We start from the raw sequence: 15,709 nt of genomic DNA on the forward strand, positions 1-15,709 counted from the left end.
AGTAGTAACTACCTTGAAGGTTGCCATGTGGATTAAAGAGTTAATGTACGTAAAAGGCCAACAACAGGGTCTGGCGTGTGGCGAGCCCTCAGTGAGGGGTGGCTGATGCTAATACTATTGATCATTCCTGGCACCGTGGCAGGGCTGCAGCCAAGCTGCTCCGGGTTGGAGGTCTTTCTAAGCCTCTTGCCCTTCTGCTGCAGCAGAGAGTCTTCCAGACACAGTTATACTGAGACTCAGCTCACAGCTTTCGCTTACTCATTCTTCTCTTTTTAAAAAAATATATATTTTTTATTAAAATATAGTTGATTCACAATGTTGTGCTGATTTCTTCTGTACAGCATAGTAACCCATTCCCTTTCTTATATTATCTTCCATCACAATCTACCCCAAGAGACTGGCTATACTTCCCTGTGCTGTACAGTAGGACCTCATTGCTTATCCATTCTAACATACTCTGACATAAACCATACAAATGTTTTTTTAGGCCAGTCTCCCAAGGCAATAGAAATAAATACTCATTCTTCTCCGAAGAGAATGGGAAATTAGGAAAGTAAACTACAATTGTCACCCAGTCTCTTTTGTGCCAAGGCTGTTGTCCATGCTGTCCCCTTTGCCTGGAAAGCCCATCTCTCTGCGCTCTTCACACAGTGAGCTCATCACAGAGGTCACAGCTTACGCATTACCACCTGCAGCCATGCCCCGCACCTCCTATTGCTATGTCAGTACTCAGCTTGTCCCTTATCATAAGTTCTCTTCCTCCCCTTCTGTCTCATTTCCTTCCTCTTCTCTGTGTATTGTCTCTGTCCCCAGCTGCATTGTAAACTATTAAGGACAAGAACCACATCTGTACTGTTTGCTACTGATTCTTAAACAATGTGTGTTGAATGAATGAACAATTTCAAAAACATCCACTCTTGGAGTGATTTTGAAGATATAAACACTTAGACTCAACAAACATCTCTTCCTTTGAACAAAGTTCCTCTCACACTACTCAATCTAATTCTGACCTTATGTCTAAGTGGAAAAAAAACGTTTATACCCATTGGGGTATTTTACTGGCTCCATGTCACTGGTGTGAGGGGACACGCCCTGATGGCACTGCCGCTTTGAATTTTTGAGGCAGCTAATGATCAAGAGCCATACGAGGCCTGAGAGCAGCAGCGTCAGAAAACAGAGCATCGACAGAGGAATGGATAAAGAGGATGCGGTACAATGGAATATTATTTCATAAAAAAGAATGAGATAATGCCATGTGCAGCAACATGGATGGACCTAGAGATTATCATACTAAGTGAAGGGAGGCAGACAAAGACAGCTATTATAAGGTGCCACTCATATGTGGAATCTAATTAAAATGATACAAAGAACTTATAAAACAGAAACAAACTCACAGATTTCAAAACCAATCTTAGGGTTACCACAGAGGAAAACATGGAGGGGGAGGGACTGGGAGGATGGGACTAGCATATACACACGACTATATACAAAACAGATAACTAGCAAGAACCTACGGTATAGCACAAGGAAGTCTACTCAATAATTTGCAATAACGTATATTGGAAAAAAGAATGGATATATATACATGTATATCCATTACGTATAACTGTAAGTCAGCCATACTCCAATAAAATAAAAAAACAAAGAAAACAGAGCCCATTCCGCTTAATACTAAAGCACTGTCTTCCAAAAATGCATCCATTCACAGACTGCTCCCCATTTGGGAGTGTGTTGTTTAAGGAGCAAAGCAATTGGTTTGACAGTTTGAAAAGGGAGATGGCCGGGGTCTTGAGCACCATGCAGACACGGCCTGTATAGGATTCTGGATATGGTCTGAAGGTTGGGAACTAATGTGAGAAAAGAAAAGACCAAACCTCTTCCAGTAAGACGGGTAAGCCAAGTCGGATGGAATTTTCAAGTGTGCGTAAGAAGTTACTATCCGTGAGCTTAATAATCTTCAAACCATTTTTGCTTTCTTTGTTTCTTATCCAACGGTTTGCCTGCATGAGAAAGCACAGAGCTGGATGATTAGAGTTTGGAAAAAAGTGAAAGTTTGTAAAGTTTAGAAATTGTGTTCAACTTACAAACAAGTTTGGAAGAAAAAAAAAAAAAGAACCACTGCACCCGCTGATAAAAACACCTTTTAAATCTAATGTTTGGGATTTTTCTTTTATTCACATTTGGAACAAATGAAGAAAAGATGCATCATCTAGGAAAAAAGCCCATACTTGAGGTGTTCAAACTTGTCTCCTTTGCTGTCAGGTTGACTCCTTTTTCTAAACCCCATTTAGAAAAATTGATCCATGGACTTATGAGAGAGATAATGGGATTCTGTAAATTCCAGGCAGGCTTGCCCTAAAAGTCATCATTCCTTGACTTCATTCCTCAGATCTTTTAGGAACAAGGACTATACAGGAATGAATTTCTGCTCCCACAGAAAACAAAACAAATGGTGAACCCCAGAAACAAAATCAATCAAAATTAAGTGTGCAGAACCATTGGACTCTTCCTGTTTTGCTTTCTACCTCTGCAAAATCAGGGACAGGGGATAGAAGACAACTAAACTCTCTTCTAAGTCCAAATCTTCAAGATCTTACAAGTGGGTTGAAGTCTGCTCTTAGAATTTGTAATAGTAGAATCTTAAGCAGGGTTAGTGGGCTGCTCTTTATCTGAAGCCCTGGTTACTCACCTGATCTTGGGGATCAATCATCAAAGGCCACCGTCTCCCTTGAGTGACCAGAATGCCATTTTCTGTTGATATCAGGTCCCGGGGCAGCCCGTCCGTGTTCCACTGCCGTATTTCATAGGGATCACCCAGAGTGTTAATGAGACTGAAGGAAGGATTGATGGGGATCTCTAGAGACTGACAGTCCTGGATCCAACACTCTATAAGCTGTAGAAGGAGAAAGGCTTAACTTGCATAGAGTCAGGGACACTCAGTAAAAGAGGATACACACAAGAAGTCCTATCAGACTCCACAGGCATCTGTGCATCAGAGCACAGGACACAAGACGTGGACTGACAATCAGGAGATCTGGGGTCTAGAGCTACACTGTTAACTAGTGTGGCTTTGGGTATGCCACACGCTCTGTCTGGACCTCAGTTTTTTTGTGTATAAGCGACAAGGGTTGAACAGTAGGCTACAACTAGGGGTGTAGGTCCCTTTGGGGAGGGTCTGAAGGAGCTTGGAGTTATCACAATGATTGTGGATGCTACTGGCAATTAGTAGGTGGGGCAGAGGGCTGTTAGCATGTCACCTCCTCCAATTAGCATCATAATCATGCACAATAGGGAACTGTCTGTCCCCTAAGAACACCCCCCATGACCCCTGAGTTACTGTAGAGTCTACATGAGTCCTATACCAACTAGGTTTTATAACCCAACGACAGGACAAAACATTTTAGAAAGCATTTCATAAAAGTGGCCTGAAAAGCTCTCTAAATAATTCAGTTTCCTGTTCCTTGCCAATGCCTACCCCTTTGCAGCAGTCTCATCAATTCAGAGCACTTTGTCCTGGTTGACTTCCTTTTTTTTTTTTTGGCTGCACCCATGGCATGCAGAAGTTCCCAGGCCAGGGACTGAACTCGTGCAATAGCAGTGACCTGAGCCATACCAGTCATGACACTGGGTCCTTAACCCACTGAGCCACCAGGGAACTCCTTGGCTGATTTTTGATGCTATTTTGGATCCTAAGAGTAGGAGATTCCCTGTCTCTCTCTTCTTCTTTCTAAGGTGGGAGAGGGAAGGGAGGACCATGTTAAGGAAAGCCTAGGGGTAACCATCACCAGCTAGCAGGGGAGGCAGAGGGTGATGAAATATATATGTAAGTTTCCATCATGGAGAACTTCCTGCTGAACTCGGACCTCCCCCACCCCCAGCCCCTCCAGTTTCAGCTGCTTCTCACGGCTCCTCCTAGAAAGCAGGTTGACTCACTGATTGCCTGTACTGGGCTGTGAAGGCCCCATAATAGGCCACGCAAGCTGCTGCTATGAACACATTCCCGATGATATCTGATATCTCCTCATCGAATTTCTGGATGCTTTCTTCCCATCGAACATGCTCGTCTCCTAACGCAGCTGTCAGCTTGCCAGCACGTACCAGACGTGCTTTTGTTAGGGCCATCGTCTTTGCTAGAAAATTTTAAGAAAATCGGGTTCTGTTACTCTAAATTTTCTTAAAGTATAAGAAGTTTGTTCACCTGCTTCTGTTTATAGCAGCATTAGCAGGATTTAGCTAATGATGTCATTATATCTCTATGAAACCTCACACCAATTCAGCATTAGTTCCCATTTCAAAGCCAAGTCCAAGTTTTCCTCTTCTGTGTAGACAGTTCCTTTTTGATCCATTACCGTGGCTGAAAAATAGTGTTCTCTTTGTCCCCATGCAGCATTTATTTTCTGGATCAAATTCACGTGCTGCTTTGTGTTACAATGGCATAACATCCCCCCCCCCCCAAATTCTTACTCAGATATAGGAGTTGAGTATATACAATATACAGAGTTCTAATGTTACACTAGAAGGCTAATGCAATCCATCGAGTGCCAATATGCCTGCTATGTTGGAGGGAGGCCAAGATCTGCCTGCCTGAAAACTCTTCCTACTTTTGAAAATGAGGCATTTCCTGACCAACATAAATTTTATGAGTTACTTACCCAGACTTTCTTTCTCATTCACGCTTCTGTCATATTCATCTTGTAAGGCTTGTATTTGATCTTCCACTTGTTTTAGTAAGGCTTGTTTTTCTTTCAGAGTAGCCATAGTAATATCAAGTTCAGCCTAATAAAATCAAATAAATGTTTAAAAATGGGCCCCCAAAGAATGTACCAGGACAGAACTGTAATTCAAAAAGATACATGCACCCCTATGTTCATTGCAGCACTATTCACAATAGTCAAGACATGGAAAAAACCTATGTCCATTGACAGATGAATGGATTAAGAAGATGTACATATACACAATAGAATACTACTCAACCACAAAAAAAGAATAAGATAATACCATTTGCACCAACATGGGTAGAACTAGAGAGTCTCATACTAAGTGAATTAAGTCAGAAAAAGATAAATACATGTGATATCACCTATATGTGGAATATAAAATATGGTACAAATGAACCTATGTACAAAACAGAAAGAGACTCACAGACATAGAGAACAGGTTTGTGGTTGCCAAGGGGGAAGGAGTGGGATGAACTGGGAGTTTGGGATTAGTAGATGCAAACTATTACATTTAGAATTGATAAACAACAAGGGCCTACTCTATGTCACAGGAAACTATACCCAGTCTCCTGGGATAGACCATTATGGAAAAGAATATAAAAAAGAATACATATATATGCATATATAGATAGATATATGACTGAGTCACTTTGCTGTACAGCAGAAATTGGCACGGTATTGTAAATCAACTGTACTTTAATAAACTATTAAAGACAGTCAATCTCTAAAAAAAATAAAAATGGCCCCAAAAGAAGGTTAAATTTGTCCATCTATTATAGGCTTTTAAGACTTTGTCCTAAAAGATTTTGATATGATATACAAAGTTAAAACAAATATAAAATAGAATAAAATATGAGCTGAAGTGAACAGAACAAAATAAGACAAAAACAAAGCCCAATAAAATGAATCACAGATGGATTAAAGAAATGATTGTACCAAGCCTTTGAAGATGAAATTAGTTACTACAAAAACTATTAACTTTTTAATTTTTTTCTGCTTTTTAGGGCCGCCTGTGTGGCATATTTAAGTTCCCAGGCTAGGGGTCAAATTGGAGCTGCAGCTGCTGGCCTACACCACAGCCACAGCAACGCCAGACCCTTAACCCACTGAACGAGGCCAGGGATTGAACCTGCATCCTCATGGACACTAGTCAGGTTTGAAACCTGCTGAGCCACAATGGGAACTCCCATTTCCTTTCCTTCTTTCTTTCCTTTTTTTTTTTTTTTTTTTAACAATTTTAAATGATTAAAAAATTATATATTCTTGCAGTAGTGAAAAAAAATCTTTCCTAACTAATTCTATAAAGCAGGGGTTTGCAACTATTGTCTGCAGGGCAAATCCAGCCCTCTGGGTGATTTGTGAGCTGAGAATGGTTTTACAATTTTAAGTGATTGGGGAAAAAAATCAAAAGAAGATTACATATGATAACTGCATGAAAGTAGAACTCCAATGTCTACAAATAAAGTTGTGTTGGAATACAGCCATGTTTATTTACACCTGAATTGTTGATGGCTGTTTTTGTGCTGCCAGGACAGAGGTGAGGAGTTGCAGCAGAGACCACTTAGCCAGCAAAGCTTAAAATTTTATTCTCAATCTACATGGAAAAAGTCTGCCAACCTCTGCTCTACAGCCATAGTTTTTTTTGGTGACCTGCTCCACTAAATGATCACTCTTCGTTCTGCTTGGGGCCTCACATCTGATTCTGGGTTAAGCTACTTTTTATGACCCAAGAAGACACCATCAGGTGTGGGAGTATTTAGTAAATAGAAACATAGGGTATCAGATGCTAGAGCTAAAATAAAGTTAAACATTACCATAGGCCTGATGATATGAATATACTAAGGACTCATTTTCCTTTTATGCTGGAAAATGGCTGATATTAGAGGTCATTTCTGAAAAAAAAAAAAAAAAAAACAAACAAAAACTTTGCTGGCTGTTTTTTACTTTTATTTTTAAAATTTTTGGCCATGCTGCCTCATGCAGAAGTTCCTGGGCCATGGATCAAACCTGCGCCACAGCAGCGACTTGTGCTGCAGCAGTGAGAATACTGGATCCTTAACCTGCTAGGCTACCAGGGAACTTCCACAAGCTATTTTTTGTAAACTAATTTTCAAGAGCATTGTTAATGCATTGCAAACCATTTATATTGCGTAGGGTCTCAGTGGCACCGCAAAGGGAAATTGAATGATTGATGATCATGACTTTTAATTCTGAATGGATAAAGAAGATGTGGTACATATATACAATGGAATATTACTCAGCTATAAAAAATAAAATAATGTCATTTGCAGCAACATGGTTGGATCCAGAAACTATCATACTAAGTGAAATTAGATAGTGAAAGACAAACATATATGATATCACTTATATGTGGAATCTAAAAAAAAGGATACAAATAAACTTATTTGCAAAATAGAAACAGACTCACAGACTTTGAAAAACTTATGGCTACCAAAGGGGACAGGTTGGGTGGTGGAGGGGAGGGATGGACTGGGGGTTTGGGATTGGCGTATGCATACTGAAGTATATGGAATGATTGGCCAAAGGCAATCTGCTGTATAGCATAGAGAATTCTACCCAATATTCTGTGATAATCCATGTGGGAAAGAATCTTCAAGAGAGTGTATATGTATATATGTGTGACTGAATCACTTTGCTGTACAATAGAATCACAACCTTGTAAATCAACTAAACTTCAATAAAACTTAAAAAAAAATTCTGTTGGAGTTCCCGTCATGATTAATGAATCCGACTAGGAACCATGAGGTGGCAGGTTCCATCCCTGGCCTTGCTCAGTGGGTTAAGGATCTGGCGTTGCCGTGAGCTGTGGTGTAGGTTGCAGATGTGGCTCGGATCCTGTGTTGCTGTGGCTCTGGCTTAGGCCGGCGGCTACAGCTTCGATTTGACCCCTAGCCTGGGAACCTCCATATGCTGCCAGTGTGGCCCTAAAAAGACAGACCAAAAAAAAAAATTCTGTAAAATACCACGACACAGACAATGTACCTGTGCAGCACGGAGTTTCTGTCTCTTTGGCTCGACTTCTTTGACCACTCGAGAGTACAGATCCATCGCTCTTACCCACATGCACATGGATTTACATGCTTTGGACACTTTCTCTACTTTTTCAGGCACAAAATCAGGATTATTAATGTACTTCTGAAGCTTTGCCAGGATTTGCGGCTTTATGTTCTCCTTATCATATTCTAAAAGTCTTCTTAGGAAGTTAGAGTCACCAAGGAGTTGCTTTGCTGTTGGCCAATCAGGCCTGAAAGACAGACGTGGTAAGTTAAGAGCATCATAATAAATAAGAGCAAAAGAAATGTATTCCTTTGGGAGCATGAAGATATGACCCCACAGATGGCTACTTGACTTACCGTGGTGATTATTTCAGTATCTGAAAATGTCAAATTGTTACATAGCACACCTGAAACTAACATGATATTGTGTTCCAACTACATCTCTGTAAAAATAAATTAATTAAAAATGTTGGCGTTTCTGCTGTGGTGCAGTGGGTTAGTGATTTGGCTTGTCTCTATGGCATTGCTGATTTGATCCCCGGCCCAGTGCAGTGGATTAAGGATCTGGTGTTGCCACAGCTGTGGTGCTGGTTGCAGCCATGGCTTGGGTTTGCTCCCTGGCTCAGGAACTCCCATATGATTGCAGCCAAAAAACAGAAAAAAAAAAAAAAAAATCCCAATAAGTGGGTAGTTTTTTTTTTTTTTTTTTTAAAGTAGGTTGTTTTAATATCAATAGTATAACATGAGTAATCGGTAGTTATGTGCACCACAATTCATGGGAGACAGGTAGTTGGATGACTAATGTCCTATACAACCAGTTTTCATAGAAAAGGAATTATAAAATCATAGAGTTGGTTGTAGAACTGTAAGGCATTTTAAGAATAACAGCTTTATTTCAAAAATGTCCTAGACCCTCACATTTTTAGCTTCTTTGTCTTGGTTTGGATTCTTAAAAATCTCTTGCCAGGACACCTCAAACACCTTTTGTCTTTCAGTCAAACTCGCCCTTTGTGAGCTTTGGCCAGGTTGGTCCTTCCCAAGTGAAAATCTGATTAGGTTGACAATGGTCAATGGTTCTCAGTCCCCCATGGCCAGGGCTCTCCATCTGAGCTCTGAAGAGCCCGGGGTCCCTCTGAGATGCTGGCCTGAGAGTTAGTAGGGAAGCTTGGCAGGGGGAGTGCCCTGGGTCCTCTACTCTCACTCTGATCAGTTTTACACAGAAACTTTTTTTTTTGGCCACACTCATAGCAAGCAAAAGTTTCCAGGCCAGGAATTGAACCAGTGCCACAGCAGTGACAATGCCAAATCCTTAACCACTATGCCACCAATTTCTTATAACATAATTTTTTATTGAGAAAAGATTATATTTCTAAAGAAAGCTTGAAAACTACATATCTCCAAGATGAAATCTGAACTGCTTAGCACAGCACACAAGACTGTTCATGATGTAATCACTGCCCTCCTGCCCGGTCCCACCCAATCCATGAGCATCAAAGGTTCCTGACCCTGCCATGGTCCACTCTCCATCCGAGCATCATCTCACCAAAAACCTGCTCACAATAATTTCAAGACTTAGGCATTCCTCTCTTGGCACTCCTAATACTATTCAAGTCTCCCATGTCTTGAAATTATTATTTTTCATGCCTGTTCCCCCACTAGACTATAAGAGCCTTGTGTGGAAGAACTTCATATCTTCCACCATCTAGCACAAAGTAGATGTTCAAAAAGAAAAGCCTATGGAATCAAATTGTTGAATGACTGAATAAATGACAGGGTGGAGAAGAGAATGAAAACATACAAAAAAGAGCAAAGAAATCTGACCAGGTATTTTGGCAATGGGCAATTTAGCAATGGTACTCACTTGGCATTCAAGAGAATGGAGATGGCTTCCATCACTGTCATGACCATATCTGGGGGCTTTGTGAAAACTCTGATTTCAGATATATCTGCTTTATCTAAGGAATCCAGTGCTTTGTTAGCAGCCTCAAGTGCGGGTAGAGCTTCTTCAAGATCTCGCTGAGCATCATCGGCTATTGCTTGGGTTTCCTCAGCTTTCACTTTTGCTATTGCTTCATCTTCTTGCACAATGTTACGGACCTAACCATTGAAACATGGTTGCTTACGTTTCAACGTTTGAATTTCAGTGTTTAAAAACAAAGCCAATAAAATGAGTCACACTGGCCTCCTCAGATTAGACTAATGATGAAAGGAGATTAGCTATACTGCATTTTATGCTCTCCTTGGTCCATCTCATGCTATTGATAGACTCATGGAGACAAAGTCATTAGAACAACCAGTTCCTTTTGAGAAGACTGGTTGCTTTGTATCATAAGGTGGTGCTTTTCTTACAACCTTCTCTGTCCCACTCATTGGGTTCATTCATTCTCCAGGCTGATTTACTGAAGGGAGATTGTTTACAACCTAAAAGCATGCTACACTCAGTTATATTAACAACACATTTAAAAGACCCAATCATTGGAGTTCCTGTCATGGCTCAGTGGTTAATGAATCTGACTAGGAACCATGAGGTGGTAGGTTTGATCCCTGGCCTTGCTCAGTGGGTTAAGGATCCGGCGTTGCCCTGAGCTGTGGTGTAGGTTGCAGACGCGGCTCGAATCCTGCGTTGCTGTGGCTCTGGCGTAGGCTGGCGGCTACAGGTCTGATTGGATCCCTAGCCTGGGAACCTCCATATGCCGCGGGAGCAGCCCAAGAAATGTCAAAAAAGACAAAAAAAAAAAAAAAGAGTAAAAAAACCCCAATAATTTGTCCTTGTATACAAGTAATCAATTGGTGGTCAAAGTAATCAATTGGCTGGGTAATGCAGCATACCTGATCGGCATTTTCTTGATCCACTGCCAACTTGTCCATCAGGGCTTCAACATCCTGTGATTTTGTTAAAAGGACAGGTTCCAAAGCTGAAAGATCTAATTTCATTTTATCTACTAGTTCATTTGTTTCTAATAGTTTGGTGAGACCATTCTTCACCCGTTCACGTGCCTGGGTGACAAGGAAAATATCTGTTATGATGAGTATTATAAATGATAAGTTTACCAGCATCTCTTACTCATGTACTAGAGTCTTACATCTATAGAAGGGGTGAATCAGTTTGTAATACTCAACACTGTGAATGCACAGAAATCTTTAGGTAACAGGACTCTAGGAAATGGCTCTGATGCTCACCACAGTGGATTTGGATCCACGAAAATTCAAGCATCCGTGGGCCACAAGAATGGGATGTCACTGGACTGTGGACTCACTGAGGGCTCACACTGTATTATTTTTACTCCCTGGGGTAACTTGGTAGCATGGTGAATGGATGAGGGACAAGTTCCTATAGAAATTCCTGGAGGTCACAGCTCTGGGAGCTTGTTTCCTCAGGATGGATCAGCAGGGCTGAGATCTCCTGGAGATACTGTCCTGGGTACTGAGCTCTGGTTGCTGTTCTGAACCTTACTTCCCAGGGGTGGGAAGCTCTTGACTAGGATCAAAGGGGAGGTAGCTTGTAAAGAAGGCCTGGGAATAACTATTTTTTGAGGTTGAAACAGAAAACGTGGTTCAAATTGGCAGGTTTCAAAACTATCTGTCACATTATTTTACTAGGCATGTATTTACTAGGTAAAAATCTGCAAAACATTTAAATTATCTCAGTGGTGGGAGTTCCCGTCGTGGCGCAGTGGTTAACAAATCCGACTAGGAACCATGAGGTTAAGGGTTCGGTCCCTGCCCTTGCTCAGTGGGTTAACGATCCGGCGTTGCCGTGAGCTGTGGTGTAGGTCGCAGACGCGGCTCGGATCCCGCGTTGCTGTGGCTCTGGCGTAGGCCGGTGGCTGCAGCTCTGATTCAAGCCTGGGAACCTCCATATGCCACAGGAGCGGCCCAAGAAATAGCAAAAAAAAAAAAAAAAAAAAAAAGACAAAAAATAAAATATCTCAGTGGTAATACTGTGTTTAAAATACTGAAAACTTTAGGTCATGTTAATAGCCTGATAATGATAATGATAATTGTGATGGTAATGGTGATGTTGGTGATGGTGCTGGTGATGATGGTGATGATGGTGATGACCGTGATGGTGATGATGATGATGACAGTGATAATCGTGATGATGACAGTGATGGTGATGGTGGTGATGATGGCGGTGGTGGTGATGAGCACCTCATCTGTGTCAGATCATATTCCAAGCACTTCACAAATTGCATCTTATTTAAATTCTATAACAATCTGAGAGGTAGATATAGAATTTTCCAAACCTTATTTTCTACTAAGATTGGAACAGTTACAAAATGTGCTCACTGTTGTGCAGAAAGAAAGAGGCAGGGCAGAGGCTGTACCTGGCCTGCCTTACACTGAAGTCTTTGCTCTCAATAGAAACTGCTGACACATTAGATCATCCAACCTCTATCTCTATTACTTAACAGGAAGTCTTCCTTATTAAACACTGCAGAGGTGACTACTTCTCTACTTTAATTCTGTTGAAATGTCCATATTATGCTCCTGAATCAAGGACACTTATGTAAATGACAGAAGACAAAGAATAAATAGCAAGGAAGGGGAAGGCTCTGGACCTACAGCATGAGACACTTTGTGGTCATACTGTAGGTTGTCAAGGGCATGTATGGGATGGCGAGAGGTCCAGCAAATTAAGATGGCACATAGATCCTCCAATCACTCTGGTAAAAGTTTTGAGTTCGATTAAAAAAAAAAGTTTTTTTTCCTTTTTTATTAATAACATTAAACTTACTGAAACCAACTGCTTCTTTTTTTCACTCAGCATAGACAGGTAGAGATTGATGAGTTCCAAGTAGGAGGTGGGCGTTGTGTAGTACCGCCTGCGGAGCTCTGTGTAATAGCGTTCTGCCATATTGGAGACACTCAAGTGGACATTCACACACATGAAGGAAAGCTTTTCTCTCAGCTCTTCATTTACAGCATCAACATTTGAGAAAAATGTCTTTGATACAGAAAGAAGTGCTTCTCTGGGCCACTGTAAGTAAAGATATCATTTGGAAAGTCTGTTGCTCATTTCCATGATACACAATTTAACTGTTCAGAAAAACGCACTTCTCTGAATATCTTCCTTGCCTTGTCCCCCTACTCCCCTTTGCCTAGTTAACTCCTACCCACACCCATGATACATCATGAACTGAATGGAGTTCATTAGACGGAGGTCTGAGTCTGCATGTGCTATCTCCAGCATAGCATCTGGCACGTAGAAGTTGTTCAGTAACTATTTGAAGACTGAATGAATAAATGTTGGTGACTTTAGAATAATCCCATGAATCAAACCACAAACATTATGAGGACCTTGTATCCTCACTGTTTATTATGCAGTTTGAACCTCGGGTCCATTATTATAATCACTGTCCCGTCCACCTCAACTCCTTTGCTCCTCTCTTGTCTCTCTGAGCTCACCTGAACCTTAGTCAAGTGCAACTTTCTGTTACCTCATGGCTGCAGTTGTGCAGCTAGCATGGCTAGAGAAAAACACACACAGCCCCGCTGACTGGCCTTATTTTAAATTTATGACAACCAGTTCAAGCGGGTTCTTAGTGTGGTCCAATAATGTTTCTACCTTGTCTCACATGTCACTCTTGTATTATCCTGAGTATTTCATACCCTGTATTACTTTTTCAGACTGCTAATACTTCCTCTTTCCTCTTCCTCCTCAGCTCATGACCTTGCTTCTCATACCACTAGAAAAACCAGAAGCAGGAGTTCCCGTCGTGGCGCAGTGGTTAACGAATCCGACTAGGAACCATGAGGTTGCGGGTTCGGTCCCTGCCCTTGCTCAGTGGGTTAACGATCCGGCGTTGCCGTGAGCTGTGGTGTAGGTTGCAGACGCGGCTCGGATCCTGCGTTGCTGTGGCTCAGGTGTAGGATGGTGGCTACAGCTCCGATTCAACCCCTGGCCTGGGAACCTCCATATGCCGCGGGAGCGGCCCAAGAAATAGCAACAACAAAAGACAAAAAGACAAAAAAAAAAAAAAAAAAAAGACAAAAAAAAAAAGAAAAACCAGAAGCAATGAAAATGGAACTTCAGTGAGCTTTCTCCCACATCTTCCCCTCTACCTGTATCTCTGGGCACACATGCTGGGGTGAGTTGTGTATGCTCCCTGCCCAGCCCAGCCCCTTCACTGGTGACTTGAGCCCATTCTTTCTTGCCTATTCAGTGACAGTGGTCTGACAATGTCTAACTCCATCTGCTGTACCATCATGATAATTCTCTTTTCCGAATCATTTCCATTAGCACACATGTGTATTGTTTGTGTATTCCACTTAAAAAGAATTTTCTCTGGAGCTCACATACTACTTCAGCTATTACGCATCTCTCAGGCATTCCTTTGGGGAAAAACTCCTTGAAAGAGTTGTCTGTGATTCCTCTCCCTTCTTCCCTTCCTCTCTCTTGAACCTTCTCCCCCATCACTCTGCAGCAACAGTTCTTGTCAAGATCACAGGTACTCTCTACATTGGTAAATTTAATAGTCACCTCTTCTTTATAAATTCTATTTTGCCTTTGTTCAAGGATTGTCATTGTCATCCCTTGCATGGGAGTAAATTCCTAGTCGGCTTTGAAGCTAATGTAAGTACCCTTGAGTTATTATTAGACAATTTATTACCCCTTTAAAATCAAGCAAGTTCAGGCATACATCTGGAAAAAATAAAAACTCTAATTAAAAAAGATACACGCACCCCATTGTCCTCAGCAGCACCACTGACTATAGCCAAGACATGGAAGCAATATAAATATCCAATGACAGATGAATGGATAAGAAGATGTGGTACATCTATAAATGGAATATTACTCATCCATAAAAAGAATGAAATAATGCCATTTGCAGAAATATGGATGGACTAGAGATTATCATACTAAGTGAAATAAGTCAGAGAAAGACAAACAGCATATGGTAACACTAATATGTGGAATCTTAAGAAATGATACAGATGAAATTATTTACAATATAGAAATAGACACACAGACATAGAAAATAAATGTATGGTTATCAAAGGAGAAAGGCAGTGAAGGGGAGGGATAAATCAGGAATTTGGGATTTACAGATATACACTACTATATAAACAATGAGGACTCACTGTATAGCACAGGGAACTATACTCAATATCTTGTAATAACCTATAATGGAAAAGAATCTGAAAAAGAATATATATATGTGTGTGTATATATATATATATTCTTTATATATATATATTCAGAATATATATAACTGAATATATATAACTTTGCAATACACCTGAAACATTATAAATCAACTATTCTTCAGTAAAAAAAATCAAGCAAGTCCAAATTCTCAAAGAGATATCCTATGATGTTACTGACCTGGACAAACCAATCAATGGTGCAGCAGTTCACAAGGGATGGAAACATCCTGCATCGGGACCGAAAGGCCTCCCCAACGGGGCTCATGCAGAGAACAATGTGCAGCTTCTGACGGACTCTACTGATAAAGTACTGAAACACCTGACAAAAAGAAAGATATTTCCAATTAAAACAAGGGTGAAGAACAATGAAAATAAGCATTGGCTAATGCATCTGACTCTACAATATGTGAGCATACTAGATGTGTGAATTGCTTTGTTTTAATGTCCCATTCCATCCTCTTTCTCTCATTCAGCCTTGAAAGATTAAATGATATTTTGCAGACTCCATTGCAACTAGGGTTTGGGATATGATATAGCTCCTCTTCCTCAGTGGATTTAGAGACCATTGAATAAAGTGCAGAGAGGTATTCATACAATGTTTTGCTTTGGGGTAGAAGACAATTGTGGGAAAGAGGGCGCAGGGCACTATTTTCACAGGTGCAGAACCTAACAGAAGTGGCATGGACCTGGAGCCCCTATCTCTGGATCTGGCTCCTTACTTCAGCTGTTCCCAGCACATTGGGGAGCATGTGGCTTTGGAGCTGGCAGCTGAAGCAGTGGTAGGGCTGACTGGTTCAGCAGCTTCCTGGCTTAGTGGGAATG

General features: G+C 41.0%; 1 protein-coding gene and 1 long non-coding RNA gene across 15 annotated transcripts in view; both read right to left on the minus strand.

Annotated features, from left to right (window-relative positions):
* Positions 1 to 15,709, minus strand: part of LOC146404708 (uncharacterized) — a 618,617-nt gene that overhangs the window by 254,761 nt on the left and 348,147 nt on the right. The gene's annotated exons all lie outside the window — the stretch shown is intronic.
* DNAH6 (dynein axonemal heavy chain 6) overlaps positions 1 to 15,709 on the minus strand; it is a 255,439-nt gene that overhangs the window by 81,640 nt on the left and 158,090 nt on the right. For 12 of the 13 annotated variants that reach the window (XR_014841541.1, XR_014841540.1, XR_014841539.1 and 9 more), the window contains 9 exons: positions 15,066 to 15,206; positions 12,474 to 12,716; positions 10,565 to 10,732; positions 9,597 to 9,832; positions 7,722 to 7,983; positions 4,653 to 4,776; positions 3,934 to 4,130; positions 2,690 to 2,893; positions 1,875 to 2,000 (listed from right to left, as the gene is read on the minus strand). Coding sequence is in view for 9 of the 13 variants with exons in the window: in XM_021087308.2 (XP_020942967.2) it covers positions 1,875 to 2,000; positions 2,690 to 2,893; positions 3,934 to 4,130; positions 4,653 to 4,776; positions 7,722 to 7,983; positions 9,597 to 9,832; positions 10,565 to 10,732; positions 12,474 to 12,716; positions 15,066 to 15,206 (1,701 nt within the window). In the remaining 4 variants the exon portion in view is untranslated. Of the gene's footprint in view, positions 1 to 1,874; positions 2,001 to 2,689; positions 2,894 to 3,933; positions 4,131 to 4,652; positions 4,777 to 7,721; positions 7,984 to 9,596; positions 9,833 to 10,564; positions 10,733 to 12,473; positions 12,717 to 15,065; positions 15,207 to 15,709 lie in introns of those variants that run through there. The other variant, XR_014841543.1, reaches the window with a different exon arrangement.

Source organism: Sus scrofa, chromosome 3, assembly GCF_054392235.1.
Source record: "Sus scrofa isolate SSC_HxYL_T2T_F1_AM1 chromosome 3, Sscrofa_HxYL_maternal_Yorkshire_Landrace_v2.0, whole genome shotgun sequence".
NCBI lineage: Eukaryota > Metazoa > Chordata > Mammalia > Artiodactyla > Suidae > Sus > Sus scrofa.